The 19999-nt window shown below is 37.6% G+C and overlaps 1 protein-coding gene across 1 annotated transcript; it reads right to left on the bottom strand.

Annotated features, from left to right (window-relative positions):
• Positions 1-18600: 18600 nt before the first annotated feature.
• On the bottom strand, positions 18601-19703 carry LOC149171704 (uncharacterized). Its single transcript, XM_089427567.1, has one exon. The coding sequence runs from the start codon at positions 19569-19571 to the stop codon at positions 18831-18833; it is 741 nt and encodes a 246-aa protein (XP_089283693.1). The 5' UTR covers positions 19572-19703; the 3' UTR covers positions 18601-18830.
• Positions 19704-19999: the final 296 nt, after the last annotated feature.

The raw sequence follows: 19999 nt of genomic DNA, 5'->3' as shown, positions 1-19999 counted from the left end.
GCCATAAATGAATGGCGGGTGTATATGCCCACCGTTCGATTTTGGTAAGGCCGAAATTGAACGGTGGGCATATACACCCGCCGTTCATTTATGGCCCGATAGCATGGGAAATATGGCTGGCCTCGTATCGCATTCTAGATATTAGGAGTTGCTTGTTGGAAAAAATTTAATAAATTTAATTTTGAGAGTTTGAATTGTTTTTTTTTTGGGGGGGGTGAAAATGGTTTTAGCATTATCAAAAAAAAATTTAAACATTACAAATCTTGAAACTTCACAGCTCTAATTAAAATTTGCAAAAGAAACCATCAAAATTCTACTAAAATTTTCTTATTTATTTAAAATAAATTTATAACCTAATTAAACTACAATTTAATATTATCACTTACCCATGCAAACTTAATATTATCACTGGGGAAACTAATTTGACATTACAAAAAGACCATACATATATCCCGAGACTGTCACCAAAGGAAAACCATGCATAAGACCTGGACCCATGTTTTAAGGCAAAAACCAGAAGAAGATTCAACACAGCACCACCTGATGCGACTGCAAAATGACAAACCCGCTTATCGTTCATACAAATAGCAAAAACAACAAGTGATTGGACCAAACCCGTCAGCAGCAGAAGTCTGAGTTGGCTCGTGGGTGGCAACGGATGCCACGTGGCGTCATTTGTTATCATCCTGGTCAGGTGTCTCCTCGACAATGAGGCAAGCGTACCGGTCCCAGTCTTCATCCTCCTCCACCACGTCGCCTTTCGCTACGCCACCTGGAGGCTCCCTTGCATGCTGGGTGCCGCTCGAACTGCCAGCTAATTCCATCGTAATTGAAGCTCCGGCTGAGCTGCCACCAGTTTGTTGAATGTCACCAACGTGAACTCCTTCACCATGCAGACGGCCATGCCTAACTCCCCTGCTATCATCCTTCGGGCGTTTCTCAGAACCACAACCCACTCCCTGATTTCTCTCCTCCTGAGAAGGCGCTTCAAAATTTCTTGCTTGAGCACTGTTCTGCTCATTTTCTTCAGAGAAAACTATGGTCACATTGGCTGTAATTATGGGCTTGTTCAGGCTACTGTGGAATCTGAACTGGGTCGAGTGAGGGACAGAGCTGGGAGGTAGAGGAGAAATTGCAGTGTGGAGCTGGAAATCACTGTGCACATCCATTGGGGCCTACCTTTGCCCCCATCCACTGCGCGTATGGGAGTAGTGTCTATGAGGCGAACTGGGAGGAGGCGAATTCTCATGGGAACGAATTCTCATGGGAATGAGGGGGGGAGGCAGGAACAGAGCTCTGTGCTGCTTGTAGGCGAGCGCTGCCACCACGGGTGCCTCCTCTGCGACTCCTCATGTGGTGACGGACCATATCAGTGTGGTTGGAATGCAATTCAGCTAGACAAGAGGCCGAGAAGGAGAATAGGTTGTGAACAGAGGGCTCCTGTGCAGGATTCAAAGGGCAGTGCCTGGAATGGGAGTAATGGTGCCCATTTTCAAGGTCAATACAGCAAAGAAGCCAACATCAGCTCCCGGTGGCAGTTCTGCTGCAAGAATTTCGAGACTAAGGCGGACAGATGCTGAGGGAAGGAGGATAAATAGAGGGGTCGAGAGGCTCCATATTATTTCCAACTACATCCGGATCTCGGCCTAAGGGGCCATTTAACGCTACGTGCAGGCTGGCCTACGTTCGTCTTAGGTGAGCATGGAACAGAGCGCTACCCACCGTCTGGCAGGTCTGAGCGTCGGCGGTCCATTGGGTTGCCATTAATGATCTTGGATTTCACCCGCATCCGGGTGCGCTTCTTCCTCCTGAGCCATTTCATTCTTCACCATTTCCTTATACTCCAGTATCCGGTGTTCAGTGGCTAGTGTAGAGAGCGAACCTGTATGGAGATCCCTTCCGCTTTCCACTCCTATATTTGCCAATAGGTCAGCTACTTTATTTCCCTCCCGACGTATGTGCTTGAGATTGATCGCTCTATGGGAGGAGAGCCAGATTTTGATAAATTCTAGTCGACTCGCCATTCTCCAGCTGTTGCTCACTTTACTTGAGGATGTTCCCTGCAAGATTTTGTTGACCATATTTATAAGGATCTGCGAGTCTCCCTCTATAACAAGCGAGAATAGACCATGTTTTTGGGCTAGAATGAGTCCCTACCATAATCCTTCTAATTCTACCGAGTCGTTAGTGTCCCATCCATTTGAGCCTAAGTAGGTTAGAAGAGGAGTTCCCTTATGATCTCTGAATATTCCTCCAAATCCGGCCTTTCCTAGATTCCCTTTCGAGGCTCCATCAAAGTTTAGCTGGAGCATGTGATGGGGAGGAGGAATCCACTTATCTGGTGTCCTGCTTTTTGCTTGAGTTTTTCCTTTGATTATCATTTCTTGATTCCACTGAAAATTCCAATTTTCCCATATGGTTTGTTCCTAAGGGAGGGAGGGAAAGTCCTCCTCAGTCCATGTTTGAAGAAGTAAAGTTTCCTTGATATTTTGACACACTGTGTTCCAAAGAGAATCCAAGGGCATAGATTGGTCCTTGAAGATTCGACGATTTCTCTCCTTCCAAATTGTCCACATGAGAAAACCCAGTATAGGCTTCCATAAGGAGTTTAGAAGCTTGCTTTTGAATGGGTTCCTTGGCCAGTTGCGAACAGTGGCAACAATATCTCCTTGTGTCCATCCATCCTTCTGGCATCTAAAGTTGACCTTTTCCCAGAGCTTGTGTGCTAATGGATAAGAGTTCATAAGATGCTCAGTGGTTTCCTCTTCTTGCTTACAGTTGGGACAAATGGAGGGGCCGTGGAAGCTTCTCTTCCGAAGATTGTCCCACGTCAGGATTTTGTTGTGACATAAAAGCCATAGAAAGGTAGAGACTTTCGGCCAAGTATTGGGGTCCCATATTTTATTCCAGAGAGGATCCTTGACAGTGTGTTCCTTCATAATGATGTGATAGGCCTCCCTAGTAGTGAAGGTTCCTTTTTCCTCATAGCCCCATCTAAGAATATCCTTTTCATCTAAATATTGTATTCTTCTCTTTTTTAATTCATTACCAAGAATCTGTTGAGCTAATTCCGTTCCCTATCTTAATATGTGGTCCATGCTACACCATTTCCTGTGCCTTTGCATTGTGGAAGGAAGACAAAAGTGCTTGACTGTGTCAGATGTTTGCAATTCCTGTTCCGGGATTTGATAAGGTAATATTAAGTCCTTTAGTTTGGGTTTCTGCTATCAGGAGTCGTCCTAGAACCTTGTTGTATTGCCGCCCTTAACTTCCCAAAAACTATGCTGCTGAATTAAGAGCTTGTATTACTTGGCCGCATTCTAGATTATAGAACCTGGGTTGACTTCTGAAATTTGGATTAATTCTTCTGTAGGTCGACTGTTGGCATACTTTGCAGTCCAAAGGGTTGCCCAAGGGGTGAATGGCATAGTAAGCCATTTCCACCAAATGCGAGTGCCCATAACCATGTTGTTGTGATAAGGGTCATGCAGACCCATTGCACCTGCAAGGTTTGGTAGGCAAAATATGTCCCATTTGACTAGAGCCCATTTGCATTTTTGTTCTGAGTTGCCCCACAGGAAGGATCTCTGTATTTGTTTGATATCTTTGAGAACCCATTTGGGTGCAGCTAGGATCGAGAAGATATACAGCGGCATGGATTGGAGAGTCACATTGATTAAGACGAGATGACTGGCCATATTGAGTGCCCTATGAGTCCAGGAGGATAGGTGAGCCTCCTATTTTTCTAAGAGCATCCTCCAAGAGGAGTGTTTCAGAGTTGAGTCAGTCATAGGAGCACCAAGATACTTGGAAGGGAGAGCATCAATTGTGAATCCAAGAATTCATGCTATAGAAGCTTGGGTGAAAGCAGGGGTATGAAAAAAGAATATTTGAGATTTGGCTTTGTTTATTTTTGCTCCAAAGGCATCTGAAAATTTCGACAATATAGAATTGAATTTTCGAGCTTCCTGGACTGATGGGTGACCAAAAAGCATATTGTTGTCCATGAATTACTGATGGGTGAAGATGGGAGTGTTAGGAAATGACAGGCCTCTGAATTTCTAGGATAACAGAGCATCTTTAACACTTCGGCCTAGACCTTCCGCCATTAACACGAAGAGGAAATGGGAGAGAGGGTGTCCTTGTCTGATTCCCCGAGATGGCTGCAATGGTGAGGAGGGGATTCCATTGATCAAGATTGAGAGGAAAGAGGAAGAGATGAGACTCATGACCCAGCGTATCCAGGTTAGGGAGAAACCAAAGGCAATTAGGGTCTTTTGAATATACATCCAGCTTAAGCTATCAAAGGCTTTTGAGAGGTCAATTTTAAGGAGCATACCTGATCTCTTGGAGTGCTTAACGGAGTGGATAATTTCGTGAGTTAGGATTATGTCGTCTGTAATCTGCCTGCCTTCTACATATCCTGACTGCTCCAGCGAAATGAGAAGTGGTAGCAACGATTTGAGTCTTGAAGCTACGATTTTGGAAACAATCTTGTAGATGACGTTGCACAGGGAAATGGGCCGATATTTGTCAGGGGTGCTAAATTGAGCTTCCTTTGGGATAAGGGCTATGAATGTGGCATTCATAGCCGGAAGCATCCACCTCAAAGTTCTCGATTCCTCAAAACCCTGCCAGACTTCAATTTTAATTAGCTCCCAAAAATTATGGAAAAAATTGGAAGTAAACCCATCAGGACCCAATGCTTTTCCCTCTTTCAATTGATGTACTGCATTTTCTACTTCCTGTAAGTCGACCAGCTTGAGTAAGAGTTGGGTGTGCTCCTCTATGATGACTTTGGGGATGTTCTTTGTGATTTTTTCTGTAGCTTGCGTTCTGTCAACCTGTGGTTCTTGATGAGCTTGCTTGAAGTAGTTGAAAAGTTCAAGTTCGATTTCTTCATGTTTTTGCACTCTTACCCCCTGCTCATTTTGGATGTGAGTGATATTGTTATTCATTCGGCATTTAATAGTGGTTCGGTGAAAAAAATTTGCATTTTTTTCTCCTACCTTTAGCCACCTGATTCTCGATTTTTTCCTCCAGAGATTTTCTTCTTGTTTAGCCCTTTCCGAAATCTGAGATTCAAGAGACTTTTCCTGTTCTGAAAATTCCTCTGATCTGCCTTCTATGAAGATCCGTTGCTGCAACTGTTTCATATCTTGATCGAAAGCGATCTGAGCCTGGAAAATGTTACCAAACGAAGAATGGTTCCACTGTTTTATTTTACTCTTGAGGTATTTAAGCTTCTGCTGAAATTGGAACATTCTTGTACCATTTGGTTGAGAGAAGTTAGTCCATTCCGAAGTTATTAGGTTGACGAAATCTGGATGTGTCATCCAAAAAGCCTCAAAGCGAAAAGGCCTACGGGTTGCATTGCCTGGTCGAGACCATTGAAGAGAAATTGAAGCTAAAAGGTCTCCTCCTAAATGGATTGTGTTGTCAGAGATTAAGAATCTGTCCAGACAAGACGCAATCTGATGCAAACATGCTCTTTTGTTATTCCAGGTATAAAGTCCATTGTTGAATGGCATGTCAATAAGCCAATTACTTTGAATGTAATCTTTTAGATTATTACTTTCCTTGTCCAGTTTTTTCCTTCCTCCTCGCTTTTCTTCCATCTTGGTTATCATTTCTAAGTTGCCCCCAGTGATTCAAAGTGGATGAGACCTATCAGCATTGATTGAAGAAAGGGTATTCAAAAGTTCTACCTTATGCATAGCCTCCTGGGGAAAATATACATTGGTTAAGTGACCATGTATACTGGTTCCTGTGATGTGGAAAGTAGCTTGGAGGAAATGCTTGTTTGCATGTATGTTGTTGAGCTCAATGGTACATGCATCCCAGAAGATTGCCAGGCTGCCTGAGGCACCAGAGGCATCTACTGCTACTGCTAGACTACCTGGCCAGACTTTTGCAGCAATTTGGTCCAGAGAGATGGAGTTGCATTTAGTTTCCTGCAAAAAGAGAATTTGGGGCTTCTCTTGCTTTATCATATTTTTAATCAGTCTGCATTTCCCAGGGCCATTGAGCCCCCTAATGTTCCATGAGATTAGCTTCATGATGGAAGGTTGGAAAGAGAGTTGTAATACTTTGTGAGCTTGGAGTACCTTCCTGACTCCACTAGCATTTCCCCAATGTGGATGGTGCGTTGGAGATCCATTTTCCTCCCCCTCTCTTTGTTATCTTTGATGATGTTTTTCCCATCCCAAAGACCTCTAGTTTGAATACCTAGGGATTTTTTCCTTTGAGCCTCGGAGAGAATTACTTCCAGATTCTCCAGCTGTCTCTCTGGGATTCTGTCATAATTTTTTGTTTTTCATGCCTGCTCTAGGCCAAGAATATCCAAATCTCCAATATCTATTCTCTCTTGTTCTTCTTCCATATGTTGTGTATCACTTATTCCTTCTGTTGTTTCTGTTGCCCTTGTAGGGTCGGGCTGCATGTTGTCTACCTCCATTCCTTGAGAGTACCAGGCTGGGACTGTACGCGTAGCCGTGGAGGAAAGATCTGTGGGTAATGGTTCTTTTTGGATTTTCTTGGGATCAGAATGTGTAGGTTGTTTGTTCATCAGGGGATCCTCCTCAGAGGGGACGTGGATCTCAGGGTTGTGGACATGTTGTTAGGCTAGCACTTCAAAACTATTGCTCGTAGAGGGTTTTGATGAACTGGCTTGAGGCTTCTTAGGATTTGAAGCAAGTTTCTTGTGGTCTTTCTATGATTGGAAACTTTAGTGAAGCCATTCAGATCAGGCTCATCAAAGGCAGAGGTATTCGAGGGTTTCTAATTTAGAGGACAGTCTCGAAATAGGTGACCCAGTGCATAGCGTCTTCTGCATCTGAACGACACATGTTCATAATCAATTAACTGAACCCATTCAACATTGTCATGATAGATACTTACTGCATCCGGAAGTGCCTTGCTGAGATGCATATAAACACAGATGCTGGCGTAGGAAGTGTATCTTCAAAGTTTTGTCTCCTCTGCTGTTTTGAAAAATTCACTGAGACAATTTCCTATGGTTTGTAAAGACTCTTTGTCCCAGTATTCCATAGGGAGTGAATAGAGACAGATCCAGACTGGTGCCCAGCTGAGATCTTCTTTTTCCAGATTGAAGCGCTCAACCCATCCCCTCAAATATAGGCCAGTTGCGTTGAAGAAATAGGGCCCTCCATCTAATACTATGTTTCGGTCCTCCAAGCAGTTAAAGATAGTGCTGAAGAACGCTTTAGGGCCTAGCTGTAGTACTATGTGTCCTTTCAGCTTACACTACCTGCTATCCAACCATGCAGCGCTTTCTCTGTTGGCCACATTCCTATGAATTTTCCTATCAGTGCATGGTCTCTCATATATTGGATTTGAGCATTGATCCGATGACTTGGGAACTCTATCTTTAGGTGTTCAGCAACAACCAGTCTACAGGTGGTCAAGGTGACCTGGGGATTCTCTCTGTCATTCGTCTTGGCATTTGTGGATCTATCTCCTCTTTGTCTCCATGGATGATGATGGTGATGGTTAACTCCAGTGAAACCAAATTTTGGTTTATCAGACTTAAAGAAATGAATTATTTAGTTTGATTTAAGATTTTATTCTTATGCTCAAAAAGCTTGGAGAGAAGCCTCCCGAGCTCATTATAATTTTGATATCATAAATGGCTAGGAAGGTCAGTATTGTAACAAAGATTATGAAACTAAGCTCTAATGTGGTTGTACGCAGGGCACTCTAAGAGGAAGTGATTTTCATCCTCGATGTTCATATTCTCACAGAGATGGCGGATCCTTTCCATCCATGGTGTTTAGGAACTTCCGAACGACCTGTTTCACTATGGAGCTCATGAGAGTTCGTTCTAATCATGGCTATATTATTTTTCTTCTTTGAGCTAAGTCAAACAGAGAGATACTTTCGATCTTATAGGGTGGGGTTGATGACCTCCTTATAATATCTTAATTTTCTTTTAGTTGCTAAATCTTTCTCACACCACATTTTTTCTTTGAACTTAGAAGTAACAATATTTTAATGTTATTAATGTTTTCCAATGCAACATTCTCGTCAATCTCCCAATGGTTTAACCAGGCCCCGGTGTCTTTATACCAACCTCATTCGAGCCTTAGGTGGCTTTGGCCGGGATTTAAATCTAGCTTAGGAAGTCTATGGTCTCCTATGTCATTGATTTTTTGCTTGTACAATAGAAGCCTAGTAATAGCTAGGCTCTCAATAGGGGAAAGACCCACTTCTATAAGGTGAATATGATAGGGTGTATTTCTTTTAATTTTAAGGTTATACGTTATTAAACGCTTTTGGATTTTCTTAATCTTTCTCCAGGATTCTCTAGAGATGCCGCAACCCCAGACCTCACATCCATATAAGATAACAGGAGTGACTAAAGTTTCAAAGAGGAACTTCTTTCTATCCCACAGTACGAGATTTGTCGTTTTACAATTATTTTCAAGACCAAAATAAGCTTTCCGCCCCCCATTAATCCTTTTCTCAATGCTATAGTTCCAGTTGAGCTTGTGATGAATATCAATTCATAGGTACTTGTAACAAGACACTTCCTCCAAGTTACTATTGTCATACATAAAATTAGCGTAAGTGTCCTTGGATTTGATAACCATTTTTGTTTTGTTAGTGTTAACAGTGATACCCATGGTAGAGCAGAAATCCTTAAGAAGTCTAAGTTTCTTATCAAGATCAGATGGGTGTTATAGACATTTTTGGGCACTGCAACCCCAAGCATAAAATGTCCATAAACCAAGGGCTCCTAAGTCCCTAAAGGTGTTGTTCCAACCCCTAAAAGAACAAGGTCAACTGATTACAGTTTCTCCCAGAAGTTCTCCATGAAAAACTACTCAGAACTGGTAAAAACTGGACCATTTCACCTGCTCCATAGACAAAGTGTGTTGCATCCCACCTAAATACACACAGTAGGTGCGTTGCATTTCAAAAATCCCTTCTATGGGGTGCAATGGGCGAGAAGGTACAAATGGCAGGGTCAATCCGCAAGGTGGAGAAGCATGGAATCTTCCAGAAACTTCTCCTGTGACACTTGCCTCTCTGAATTCGACCAGGGATGAGTAAGAGATCATCAATCTCCAAGTGGAATCAAGAACTATCAGAGGGAAGACACTAATCAAATCTCAAGCTGACTCACCTCCCTTGCAGACATCTATATATGCATCCCTCATCCCAGAGATCTAGAGGCTGGAATTTTGCATCTTGTAAGGAAGTGTTGTTGGTTTCTTGAGGCAACATCATAGTGTTGGGTGATCTAAGCTTTTCATGAGGTGAAGAAAGGCTTACTTGCTGAGAGGATGATGCTGGGTCAGAAAAATCGGTTGTAATTCCCTTGGCTCTTTCTTGATTATCAATAAAACTATTCAAGTTTTCCTCCATACACTTGTGTGATTGATGTTTTATGCATTTGTGTGGTTAATATACATCTGACCCTGTATTGCTTAAGGTAATAGATCTATGTTCTCGTATAGTGTTATGCTGCTTTGATTCTACAGGTATTCTGTGAAGCTGGGTACGAAAGCAAGTAGCAAAGGACTATCAGAAGAGAGAGGAATCGAGCAAGGAACCAAGCGCAAGACAGAGGTTGGTCTCCTTTATTCTTCTCTCATCTATCTTTCATAAAGGAAAACAAAAGTAGTCTTAGTTTGTTTGTTTCTAAGGTAGCTACCAGCCTTAGTGGGATTAGCAGTTCTGCATAGACACTATTCCCGGTAACAAAATGGCGACTCCACTGGGGAGCAAGTAGATTGTTTGTTCATCTATATTTTTTTACTTTATAAACTTACAGACAAAGCCTGAAGTCAAGCCAGCTAGCCTTCGAACTGCATTTGCTATGCAAGTGCAAAGTAGATCAACGCTGCTTCAGTCAATCTCCGGGTTTTGTTTATGAATTAAACAATTGATTTACAAGCTTTCTAATTGCCCTTGTGGTGGCTCTAGTAACCTCCTTAGATCTACCCCTGTGATTGATTTACTGACTACCACTTGCTTGGCCTAAATCGCTGAACTGAACTGCAAACTGTGACCCGGAATCCAATCAAAGTCTCGTCCCTGGTCCAGTGCACTGTCTATTCTGTGAACTTCAAATGCAACGCACTTCCCGAGTGTAGTAGGTGTGTTGCATTTCAGTTTCACTGTGTTACAGGTGCGCTGATCAGACAAGGCCTTGTTCCTGAATTTTGGTTTCTGTGTTCACTCTTTTCAGCTCTATTCAGGAGTTTTGCTGCCTGTAGTCAGTACACCTCTGTTTGAAACCCCTTTCCTTGCTGTTATTCCGCCTCCATTGTGCAAAGAACTGTAAATGTTTTTATGTATTTTTTGAGTCATTTTCAGTTCTCCTTTACAAAGAAGTAGCGTAATTGTACTGTCATTTCTTGATTTCAAAGTGTCGCAAGTGTCGTTTTCAGTCATAGAAGAGAATCTGATTGTTCTTGATAGTCGATTACTCTGTTACTATTGTATTTGATCTGAATTAGTAGTTTTTATAGTGTCGAAAGCAAGTTTTCAATTCCAAATCGCAAAGTGTTGTCATTGTCCTCATTTTGTTTTGAAAAGAAGCTTGTTAGTAATTGTCGCTTTGAAAAATAATTCAGATTTGCGCATTAGCTTTCTTTTTATCATTTACACATTAATAAGGCTGAAAACAAATACATTCACGTGCATTTGCATTCAGACTGTTTGTTGGTTTGATTTAGGATAGTGCATATAGTGTGTGCTCTTTGCTCTTTGTTGAAAGAACGCCATCTCTCTTTCCTTAGTAGCTAGGATTTTCATTTGCAAAAAGAAGATTAAAACGACTGTTTATCATCTTAGATTGAATTTTAGGAATTGTACATCTACATCACGCGGTGAACCTGAATAACAAATTTCTTAAGCAAGATCAACTATAAAATAAATTTAATGAATCTAAAAACGCTTTGGAACCTAACACACAACGTCTAGAAGTCTAGGCTAGAGACGTATTCCGGCGTCGTAAAGCCTGGTAACTGTTGTTTTCACTGTTGGTTGGGTGATTCCTCCACTTTGAGACAGTAAGTGCTAGTACGAACTTGTGCTCCCACGTACCATCGAGTATATTTTGGGAGACCATAATAGGCTTTATCCTTTATCCATAGGAAGTCGTGTCTGCCGCCCTATCGATCGCAATGCACTGAACACAGCATTCGGGAAGATTGACTGCTGTACCGTAAAAAGTATTCTGCAGTTTTGCGATTGGTTTGGTAATCCCTCTGTCTAGATTTCAAGAGCAGTCCCTTTCGTTCCTTTTCAGACTCCTTAACGGAAAAGGTCCATCTGAGCACTTGTCACCTCAGGCTCATTAAAAATCGAAGGCGACTAGAGTCATCTTTTGTTTTTTCTCGACTCTTAAAAATTGAAAAAACAAGTTGTGTCAAAGCATCTAAAATTTATTTTAAACAAAATAATTATCACCTTTCCTACATTGGTCTTAGGTTGAGGAAAATGGAGTCCACCAACCAAGGAGTTCCCCTTGGAGGAAATCCTAGTCCATTCTCCTCTTGGGGAGATGTTGGTGCACCCCATATGGCCACATTATCGCTTCCAGGACTGACAATTGGTTTGCCTGTATGGCTCTTCTCAACCTCCGTCGTTCAGAACACCACGATTCCAGAACAATCGAGTCCATTTTTTAGGGAACCCTTGCTTGACCACTTGATTGAAAATCTTGTGGACATGGGGGATGAGGACAAGACCTCCAATTTTTAATATTTCCACCTGGTAACATTCAATATCCTTAGCTTTCCCATTTGCGAGGTGTTTAACCCCAAAATAAATGTCTTCTAATAAGAAAACTTCTTTGGTTGTGAGCAAGGTTTCAAAGTTATCCATGACATTTAGAGATTCATAAATATTTTTAAGATAGGAATTCGAGTCATGTAAATAAATTTTATTATTATCTTGTCTTTTACGAATATACTGCCTTTTTTCCTTTTAGTTAGGGCTTTGTGTATTTTTACAATCTTTGTCATACCATGGGTTGGCATTGTTATTTCTTTTATTACTTGAAACTTCAATTGAGAACTTGTTGTCTATACTAGATAAAGGAAGCAAATTAGTTTCTAATTCATTTAGAAAGAGATCATTTTTATTTCTATCAAAGATTAAGTTCTTTTGGCTATAAGGACTATCTTCTATGGGATCTCTATTCATGAAAAAATTGAGAGTTATAAGTAAATGCCTATGATTAGATTCAGGCTCGTGGTTGTTTAAGATGTCAAAATTTATTATTTCGTTGTATAAAGGGAGATCAGAAATAACATAGTATACCACGTTGCTACCAAGCCCATGGATGCAAGTCATCTGGATAGAATTGGGCCACTTCTTTAGACCGTTGGAAATTATGAGATCCTGAGAACTACAGAGTTTGACTAGCTTCGACCCAAACAAATTCCCCCCGAGGTCTTCAGAGCTCCTTCTGTACCGGCTAGCCAGAGTAAGGTCTTTGTCTAACCAAAGAGGATTAGGGTTGGAATGATCTCTTACAAGAATAACTTGGTTGCTTGATGTTCGAGCATTAAAGTCACTCATTAAAAGGATATTACCTTCATTCCTTAGGCTAGATATATCGTTCTCTAAACCATTCTAAGGACTATTTTTATCTAGATTATTTTTCTTATAGAAGTTAGATTTGATCGGGGGAAAATAACACATTACTATGTAGGTCTTTTTATCATTAATGTCATTAATCTGTATCCAACTATATTGGTTGTAAGGGTCATTTTTATAAATACTAGGATAGGGGGAGATGTTCTTCTTAATATAACAAGCTATACCCCCAATGCCTCTACGAGAGGATAGCTTGTTCCAAGTAGACCATAGTGCAAAGCCATATATGTTAGGGACTTTAGATTCATCGTGCTCCCATGTTTCAACAAATAATATAATATCAACATCATTCGAGATCCAACTTAGCTTGGGACCTTTGTTCCATGGAAAGCCCCAACAATTCCAAAAAAAGTCTGAAACATATTGAATTTCTATTTTTAATTTAACTCCACTTTCTAATAAAGCATTAGTATTTAATTTTAAATAATAATAATATATTTTTACATTAATTTTTTTAAAATAAAATTATATAAAATTATTTTTTAAAAATTAAATTAATTTCTAATCTAAAAAACAAGAACAATTTCATAACTATCCCATAATCTTAACCACCTATTTGTTCTTAGTTCTCATTTATGACACTAATATCCTTTCTAATACCTTCATTAAATCCCTTGATATAACCCATGTAAGAGATTGTAAAATCGAGAGGCTCTTATATTGAAGGGTGTCATTATTGTGTGAGAAAGTATTTCCTAAGTTGAAGGAGAGTTAGGGATCGTTTGAAGAAAATAATTATAATGTAAGGCTTAATAAATTTTTAAGGCAGGTTGTATTGATAATAAGTGGATTAAAATAAGTATTATTAAAGCAAATTTTTAGGTAGAAATTATATAAGAGAATTTTTTGGGGATCCATTTTGAAATAACAAGTGTGGTTCATCATCAGGATTTGAATGATGAATCATTTGATGGTTTGAAATTCCTTGACAAAAATTTCTCTTATGTGATTTCTAACGAGAGTACAATAATTATTTTTTTGTTTATTCAAATGAGCTACTTCGTTAAGAAATATGTTTTTTTGGATGTTTAGAAAGAACTTAAAATAATAAAATTTCATCCATATCAAATTACTTATCTTAGTTTTAATCATAAAAATATCTAGATGCAATGAGTGCTAAGTAGACTATTCAAAAATCATGAGAAATTAGTCACTTACAACTATCTCTCATGGAAATGGTTATAGATGAATGACTTACTTAAAGCAGTTGAATCCCAAAAAATGATATCTAATTTAATGCACTGCGAAAACCCTCAATACTTTAATCAAAAAAACTGTTAAGTAATTTCACTTAAATAAAATTATATCACTTCTTTATTATAATATATATTTATTTAAATCATTAAATTTTCAAAATTAATATCTAATATTTTTTAAATTATAAATGTTTATATCTTATAAAAAATAATTATAGTATTTCACTAGTATGTGGGATATCACAATTGAAGATTGCTATATTATGAAATATTTTGGAAACTATGATCCCTTTGTGTGAAGTTAATAATGATTTTTTTTTTTAATCTAGAAAATAGATTTTTAGAAATAACTTAGTCAAGTAGACATGCATGTCTATTTTGGAATTAAGTTCTTAGAATTTTAATTTAATTATTAATAATTATTAAGTGGATGGTAAAGATTTAACATGGATGGAATACTTTAGAATATTTTTAGTAGTATTCACAAATAAAAGGTTGAGATTTCTCTACAAAATATTTATGATATTTTTTTCCCTTTTAACTAAATTGATGGTATCATATGATGTGACTGATGGTTTTTTGGGCATGTGGTATTGAAAAGCTAGAGTATTGGCCAATAGTGCAGCAAAGCCTATTTATAGAGAAATATCCTTCATAATAAAGTGGGGGTAAATTTCCATGGTTAAAAATCTCCCTATTGTATTTTGTTTAATTAATCAATTTAATTAAAAAGACAAAAAAAGAAAAATTACTTAAGAGATAAATCTCAAACTTTGAGTTGTGAATACTACTAAAAATATTTTAAATTATTCCATATAAATTAAATCCTTCCCAAAGACCTAATAATTATTAATATTTAAAATATGAACATAGTTAATTCTTTTATAATAATAATAATAAATTTAAATAATTTTTTTATGGTTTAATGAAATAAATGCTTTAATATTTATTACGAATGGATGCCTATGAATGTTTTAACCCATAAAACAATCAATTATGAATCAATATAATATGAATTATTCTCTAAAATATAAAATTCAAGGTTCAAATCAACAAACTAACCATAAAAACACACTCTTTTTAACTAAATTATTTTAGTCAAAATGTTGATAAGTCCAAACTCACACTACTAAATTGTGGATCTGCGTATTATTTGGTATATCTGGTAGGAGCGAACGGCCCCGGCACATCTTCGTGGAGGAATTGTAACAAGACAGGAACTTTGGCCACCGTCTGTCAAATCTGTTCGCCAATAAAAGTATCAATCGATGACTATTAATTGCTTTTTCTTTTTTTTAATATCTTCCACACTCGCAGCGATGAATGGATGCGTGTATATTCGTATTAAGTACATGTGGAGTAATTTAACTTGATCGTGATTACACAAGGCGAACGTTAGAGTTAGTGGGAGATTGACAAAGACATTGAAGATCCCGAGGACTCTGTAGGTTTTTTTTTTTAATATCTTCCACACTCGCAGCGATGAATGGATGCGTGTCTGTTCGTATTAAGTACATGTGGAGTAATTTAACTTGATCGTGATTACACAAGGCGAACGTTAGAGTTAGTAGGAGATTGACAAAGACATTGAAGATCCGAGACTCTGTAGCACTTCGGTCATGACATGTGATAAGGTACATACGTGTCTCTGATAGCTATGTTATCGCATTCTAGATATTAGGAGTTGTTTGTTGAGGTCGTAATCTTTTTTGTTCCGATAGCAAATTTTTTGTTTGAAAAAAATTTAATAGATTTAATTTTGAGAGTTTGATTTTTTTTTGGGGTGAAAATGGTTTTAGCATTATAAAAAAAATCTAGAACATTACAAATCTTGAAACCTCACAGCTATAATTAAAATTTGCAAAAGAAACTATCGAAATTTTACCAAAATTTCCTTTTTTAAAAACAAATTTATAACCTAATTAAACTACAACTTAATATTACAATTTAATATTATCACTAAACTTGTACTCTCAAATCTTAATAAAAAAAAGCGTGTGGGCTACTAACCTTTGACTCCCACATCACCGTACCCACTCCCACACTTCGATATGTGCACATGGATTAGTACAGCTTGATATTCTCACTTAGCCATGCAAACTTGTACTCTCAAATCTTACCAAAAAAGCATGTGGGCTACTGACCTTTGACTCCCAAAGTGCCGTACCCACTCCCACACTTCGATATGTGCACATGGATTACCATGCCCTGCAGGTTTGAAATCAGAAATTACTCGTTTATTTTTAGTTTCAAACATGTTTCTATTTTCTCACAGCCTTTATATATTATCCCTGCATTACTTTTAACCACAGGTACCAAGTTCGTCAGAATCTAGCCAAAAATTACGAAAACTGGCTTAATAATTCAATTTGGTTTTCAGTTTAAATGGTGAATTGATGAAATATTACTTTAAACCTTCGCAGTTTACTAGACTGAGGGAATTTTCATTCAATATTGGAGGAGGTAAGTAGCAATATTTATACAAATGGATAGTACTGGGATAGAGTGTATACAGAAGGAAAGAAAATAGGAAATCACAGTGGCACTAGAGAGTTTAAGCTTTTCCATTTTCCAATTTCATTGTTGTTTTCAAAAACTTAAAAAGCGTACAAAACAAAACAGGATTCTGACTAAGTGTTAATTTGTAATAGGGTATTAATTTCAAAATCGGTGACTGATTTTCTCGGATTTTACATATTTTTTAAATATATTTATATTTATTAGGAAGGATTTTAGATAAATAAGTTTTTAAATTACAAAAGTATTTTACATGTATGTTTTGAGAGAAAGGAAAAAAATTATGAAAAATGTAAGTTTGTAAAAAAATAGAAATTTTGAAAAAAAGTGATAAGTGTGTTTTTTAATTTAAAATAAATTTAGAAAAAAATAAATAAAAAAGTACTACTTTTATAAAAAAGGAAATTCTTTAAAATATATAATGTTCAATTAATTTTGAATTAAAAAAATTTAATTGAACTTGTGTGATATCGCATTGCATTAGAATCCGAATTCGAATGCTTTTAACCATCTAAATTTTGACCTCTAAATCCTACCAATTAACCTTGTTGACGTTCAAGGTGATTATTTTTCATGTTCTGTAACTTTCTTGTTAACTATGAGTATTGGATTATTTTTCATGTTCTGTAACTTTCTTGTTAATTATGACTATTGGTGAGCATCCATACCTAAAAAAAGGGTAAAGGTAGCAAGGGATGACATATCGTAAACATCATTGTTCAACTGTGCCTTGTCAAACATGATCAAGTTACAGAGAGTGCATACTCCTTCGTCATCGTGATACAATCAAATCATAGTGATATATGATGCAGTAATTTTTTTGCTTGCTAGCCTGGACTACGTGTTAAACCCACTACCTCGATTCGATAGGGACCCTTTAATCACTCACAAATACCATTGATTGCACCCCTTAACTGCCGCAGGCCACTCGATCATGTGGACAGCCCTTCCATTACCGAGTGACCAATAGCGAGGGCCAACGAAGCAGTGAATATTTGATCATATCAGAAAACAAAATTCTACATTAGGCTTTCATGAAATTGCCATAGGATTTTGAGACAAGCACTGCCATTCATGGCGATTTGATTGGAGAGAATCGTGAGTCACACCTTCTCCATAACGGGACAACCCTAAGCACTTTAAAGTTTAAAAAAAATTATTTGAATTCGGAATTAATAATTCAGTGGACTTAAATAAAAAGTCTTCATAGTGATTTGATTCGAGAGAATCGTGAGTCACACCTTCTCCATAACCGGACAACGATAAGCACTTTAAAGTTTAAAAAATAATTTGAATTCGGAATTAATAATTCAGTGGACTGAAACAAAAAGTCCTCATAGACATCCCACAATCCCTGTGTAACCTAATTTTCAGAGTTGGATGAAAACCTGAGAGAGGATTGCGAATTACCGAGGTGTGGATTATGAGACAACCCAAACACTTATGCTATGATAATATCAACCATTTGAAAATTGATCCCACAGTAACTGAGTCATGTATTATAAAAGCTGCTTTAAAATTTAAATACATCTTCATTATGATATGGCAGAGTCATGTATTATAAAAACTTCTTTAAAATTTAAATATATCTTCATTATGATATGCCACTCGTGGTAACTAAATAATTTTACCATGATACAAGGGGACTCGTGTTTAAAATTTAAATACATCTTCATTATGATATGCCACTCGTGGTAGCAAAAGATACAAGGGCACTCATGTATTATAAAAGCTGCTTTAACATTTGAATACATCTTCATTATGATATGCCACTCGTGGTAGCAAGCTAATTTCGCCATGATACAAGGGGCTTTATAAGGTTGTTTGTTGCGTAAAATCAAACTTTGTTAATGCACAAACCAATATTTAGAATGGGTTTAAATTGCAACTATTCGATGATTTTTTAGGGAAATTTTTTGATAGGGAATAACAGTTGATATAAATAGTATCTATTTTAATTATGCTAAAAATAATATAGATTTATTTTAATTATAGATTTATGATAGGCAGAGATACATGTAAGTTTATTTTATAATATATAGCATTAAAATATTATTTTTAATATTTTTTCTTCTATATATATATATATAAAGTTAAAAAGTAGAAATACATATGGAATTAAAAAATATAAAATTTAAACTCTTTTTTTTCTAATTACTTTATATAAAATTATATTAAGTCATATAAACAACTAACTAAATATACATAACATATCATACCCAGCATTGTTTTTATACTTTAAAAATATTTTATTTTAATTTTAATTAAAAATAAACATATTTACACATCCCATTCACACTCATAAAATAAACCTCTCCTCTCACTAATATATCAAAAAAACTTGTATGTTATGCAAGTGCCACTTTCCGAAGAAACTAAATACCTAAGTTTACAATATATGTTTCAATGGCATCATTAAACAGCTCTTAGTAGACATATTTTTATAACGAATATCAATTACGCAATTTTTTTCTCAACACATTACAGTGCTTTCTTATCGTCGGTACCTTCGACTGGTCTAATATCGTTCCAAACATCAGGAAAGTCGGCTTCACTGACTACCAATCCAATTTCTTCTTGCTGTGATGATTCAAAACCATTTCGAATGACTGGATGTTCATTCGGCTGCCAGATATCATGGTCCCATAGAGACCAGTAGAAATCCTCCGTAGATTCGGCGTAACCGTGAATGGCATCCGAATACATAAGATTGACCATTGAATCTCCATTGACGTAGTTGTCGATGATGATCCCAGGATCCTCCGGAGAAATATTCTCCACAAAACAACCGAGCTGTGCGCGAAGATCGTCGTAGTACGTCCAGTCTCCTATATCATTCACTGAGGTCACTTCAGAATTTGATCCGTCTTCAACCAATTCGCCTTGCCTGAATGAACCCATCTGAACAGGACTCCAATTCTCATCAGAGAACTGAATTTTATGTTCTGTTTGCACGTTCAACCCAATTTCATCTTCCAGGGACTGTATAACCCCTTTAATCCTTGTCTCGCTAATCTCGAGCTCATTGGCAGCATCTGTCTCTTCTGGATTACAATCGTTATTATCCAGATTGTTGATCTCGTCGAGCGATAACATAAAATCACTGTCTTGCGCCACCGTTAATCCGCTATTGATTCTCTTCGTGTCTGGCAAAGCGAAACCACCATTCCAATAATCATCTCGCCCTCTCTTCGTCCGAGATACTTGTGAGGCGGCGGCCATCTGCGCAAAATGCTTCGGAAAGAAATGATGCTACTAAAACATAAACACATAGAACTAAAAACCTGTGTTTCAGATTTGCGTTATTAGATATTCGAACTTCGCATTGCCTCTTCCTCAACCAAAAAGGTAAAGTAACACTATATATAGAAGTATCTGGCAGTGGATGATTCATCACCAGTTCAATGATTTGTCGTTTAACACATTTAATTTATGGACGAGGATGAAACAAGATTAGCGGTTTACCTAAAACCACTTTGCAGTCAAAATCGCATTGCCGTACCACACAAGTTACGGGAGAAAATGAGGATGAAACAACATTAGCGGTTTACCTAAAACCACTTTGTAGTCAAAATCGCATTGCCGTTCCACACAAGATACTGGAGAGAATGTTGTCGTTAGTATTTGTTTGGGGTTGGTCTAAATTGTGA

This window comes from Pinus tabuliformis, chromosome 4_2, assembly GCF_031772625.1.
Source record: "Pinus tabuliformis cultivar Carrire ecotype Pingquan chromosome 4_2, CPIR1, whole genome shotgun sequence".
Lineage (NCBI taxonomy): Eukaryota > Viridiplantae > Streptophyta > Pinopsida > Pinales > Pinaceae > Pinus > Pinus tabuliformis.
This window is presented reverse-complemented; position numbering and strand designations above follow the sequence as displayed.

Bases quoted from the DNA above. Each gene is read 5' to 3' on its own strand.
- LOC149171704 (XM_089427567.1), bottom strand. From the start codon at position 19,571: ATGGCCGCCGCCTCACAAGTATCTCGGACGAAGAGAGGGCGAGATGAT.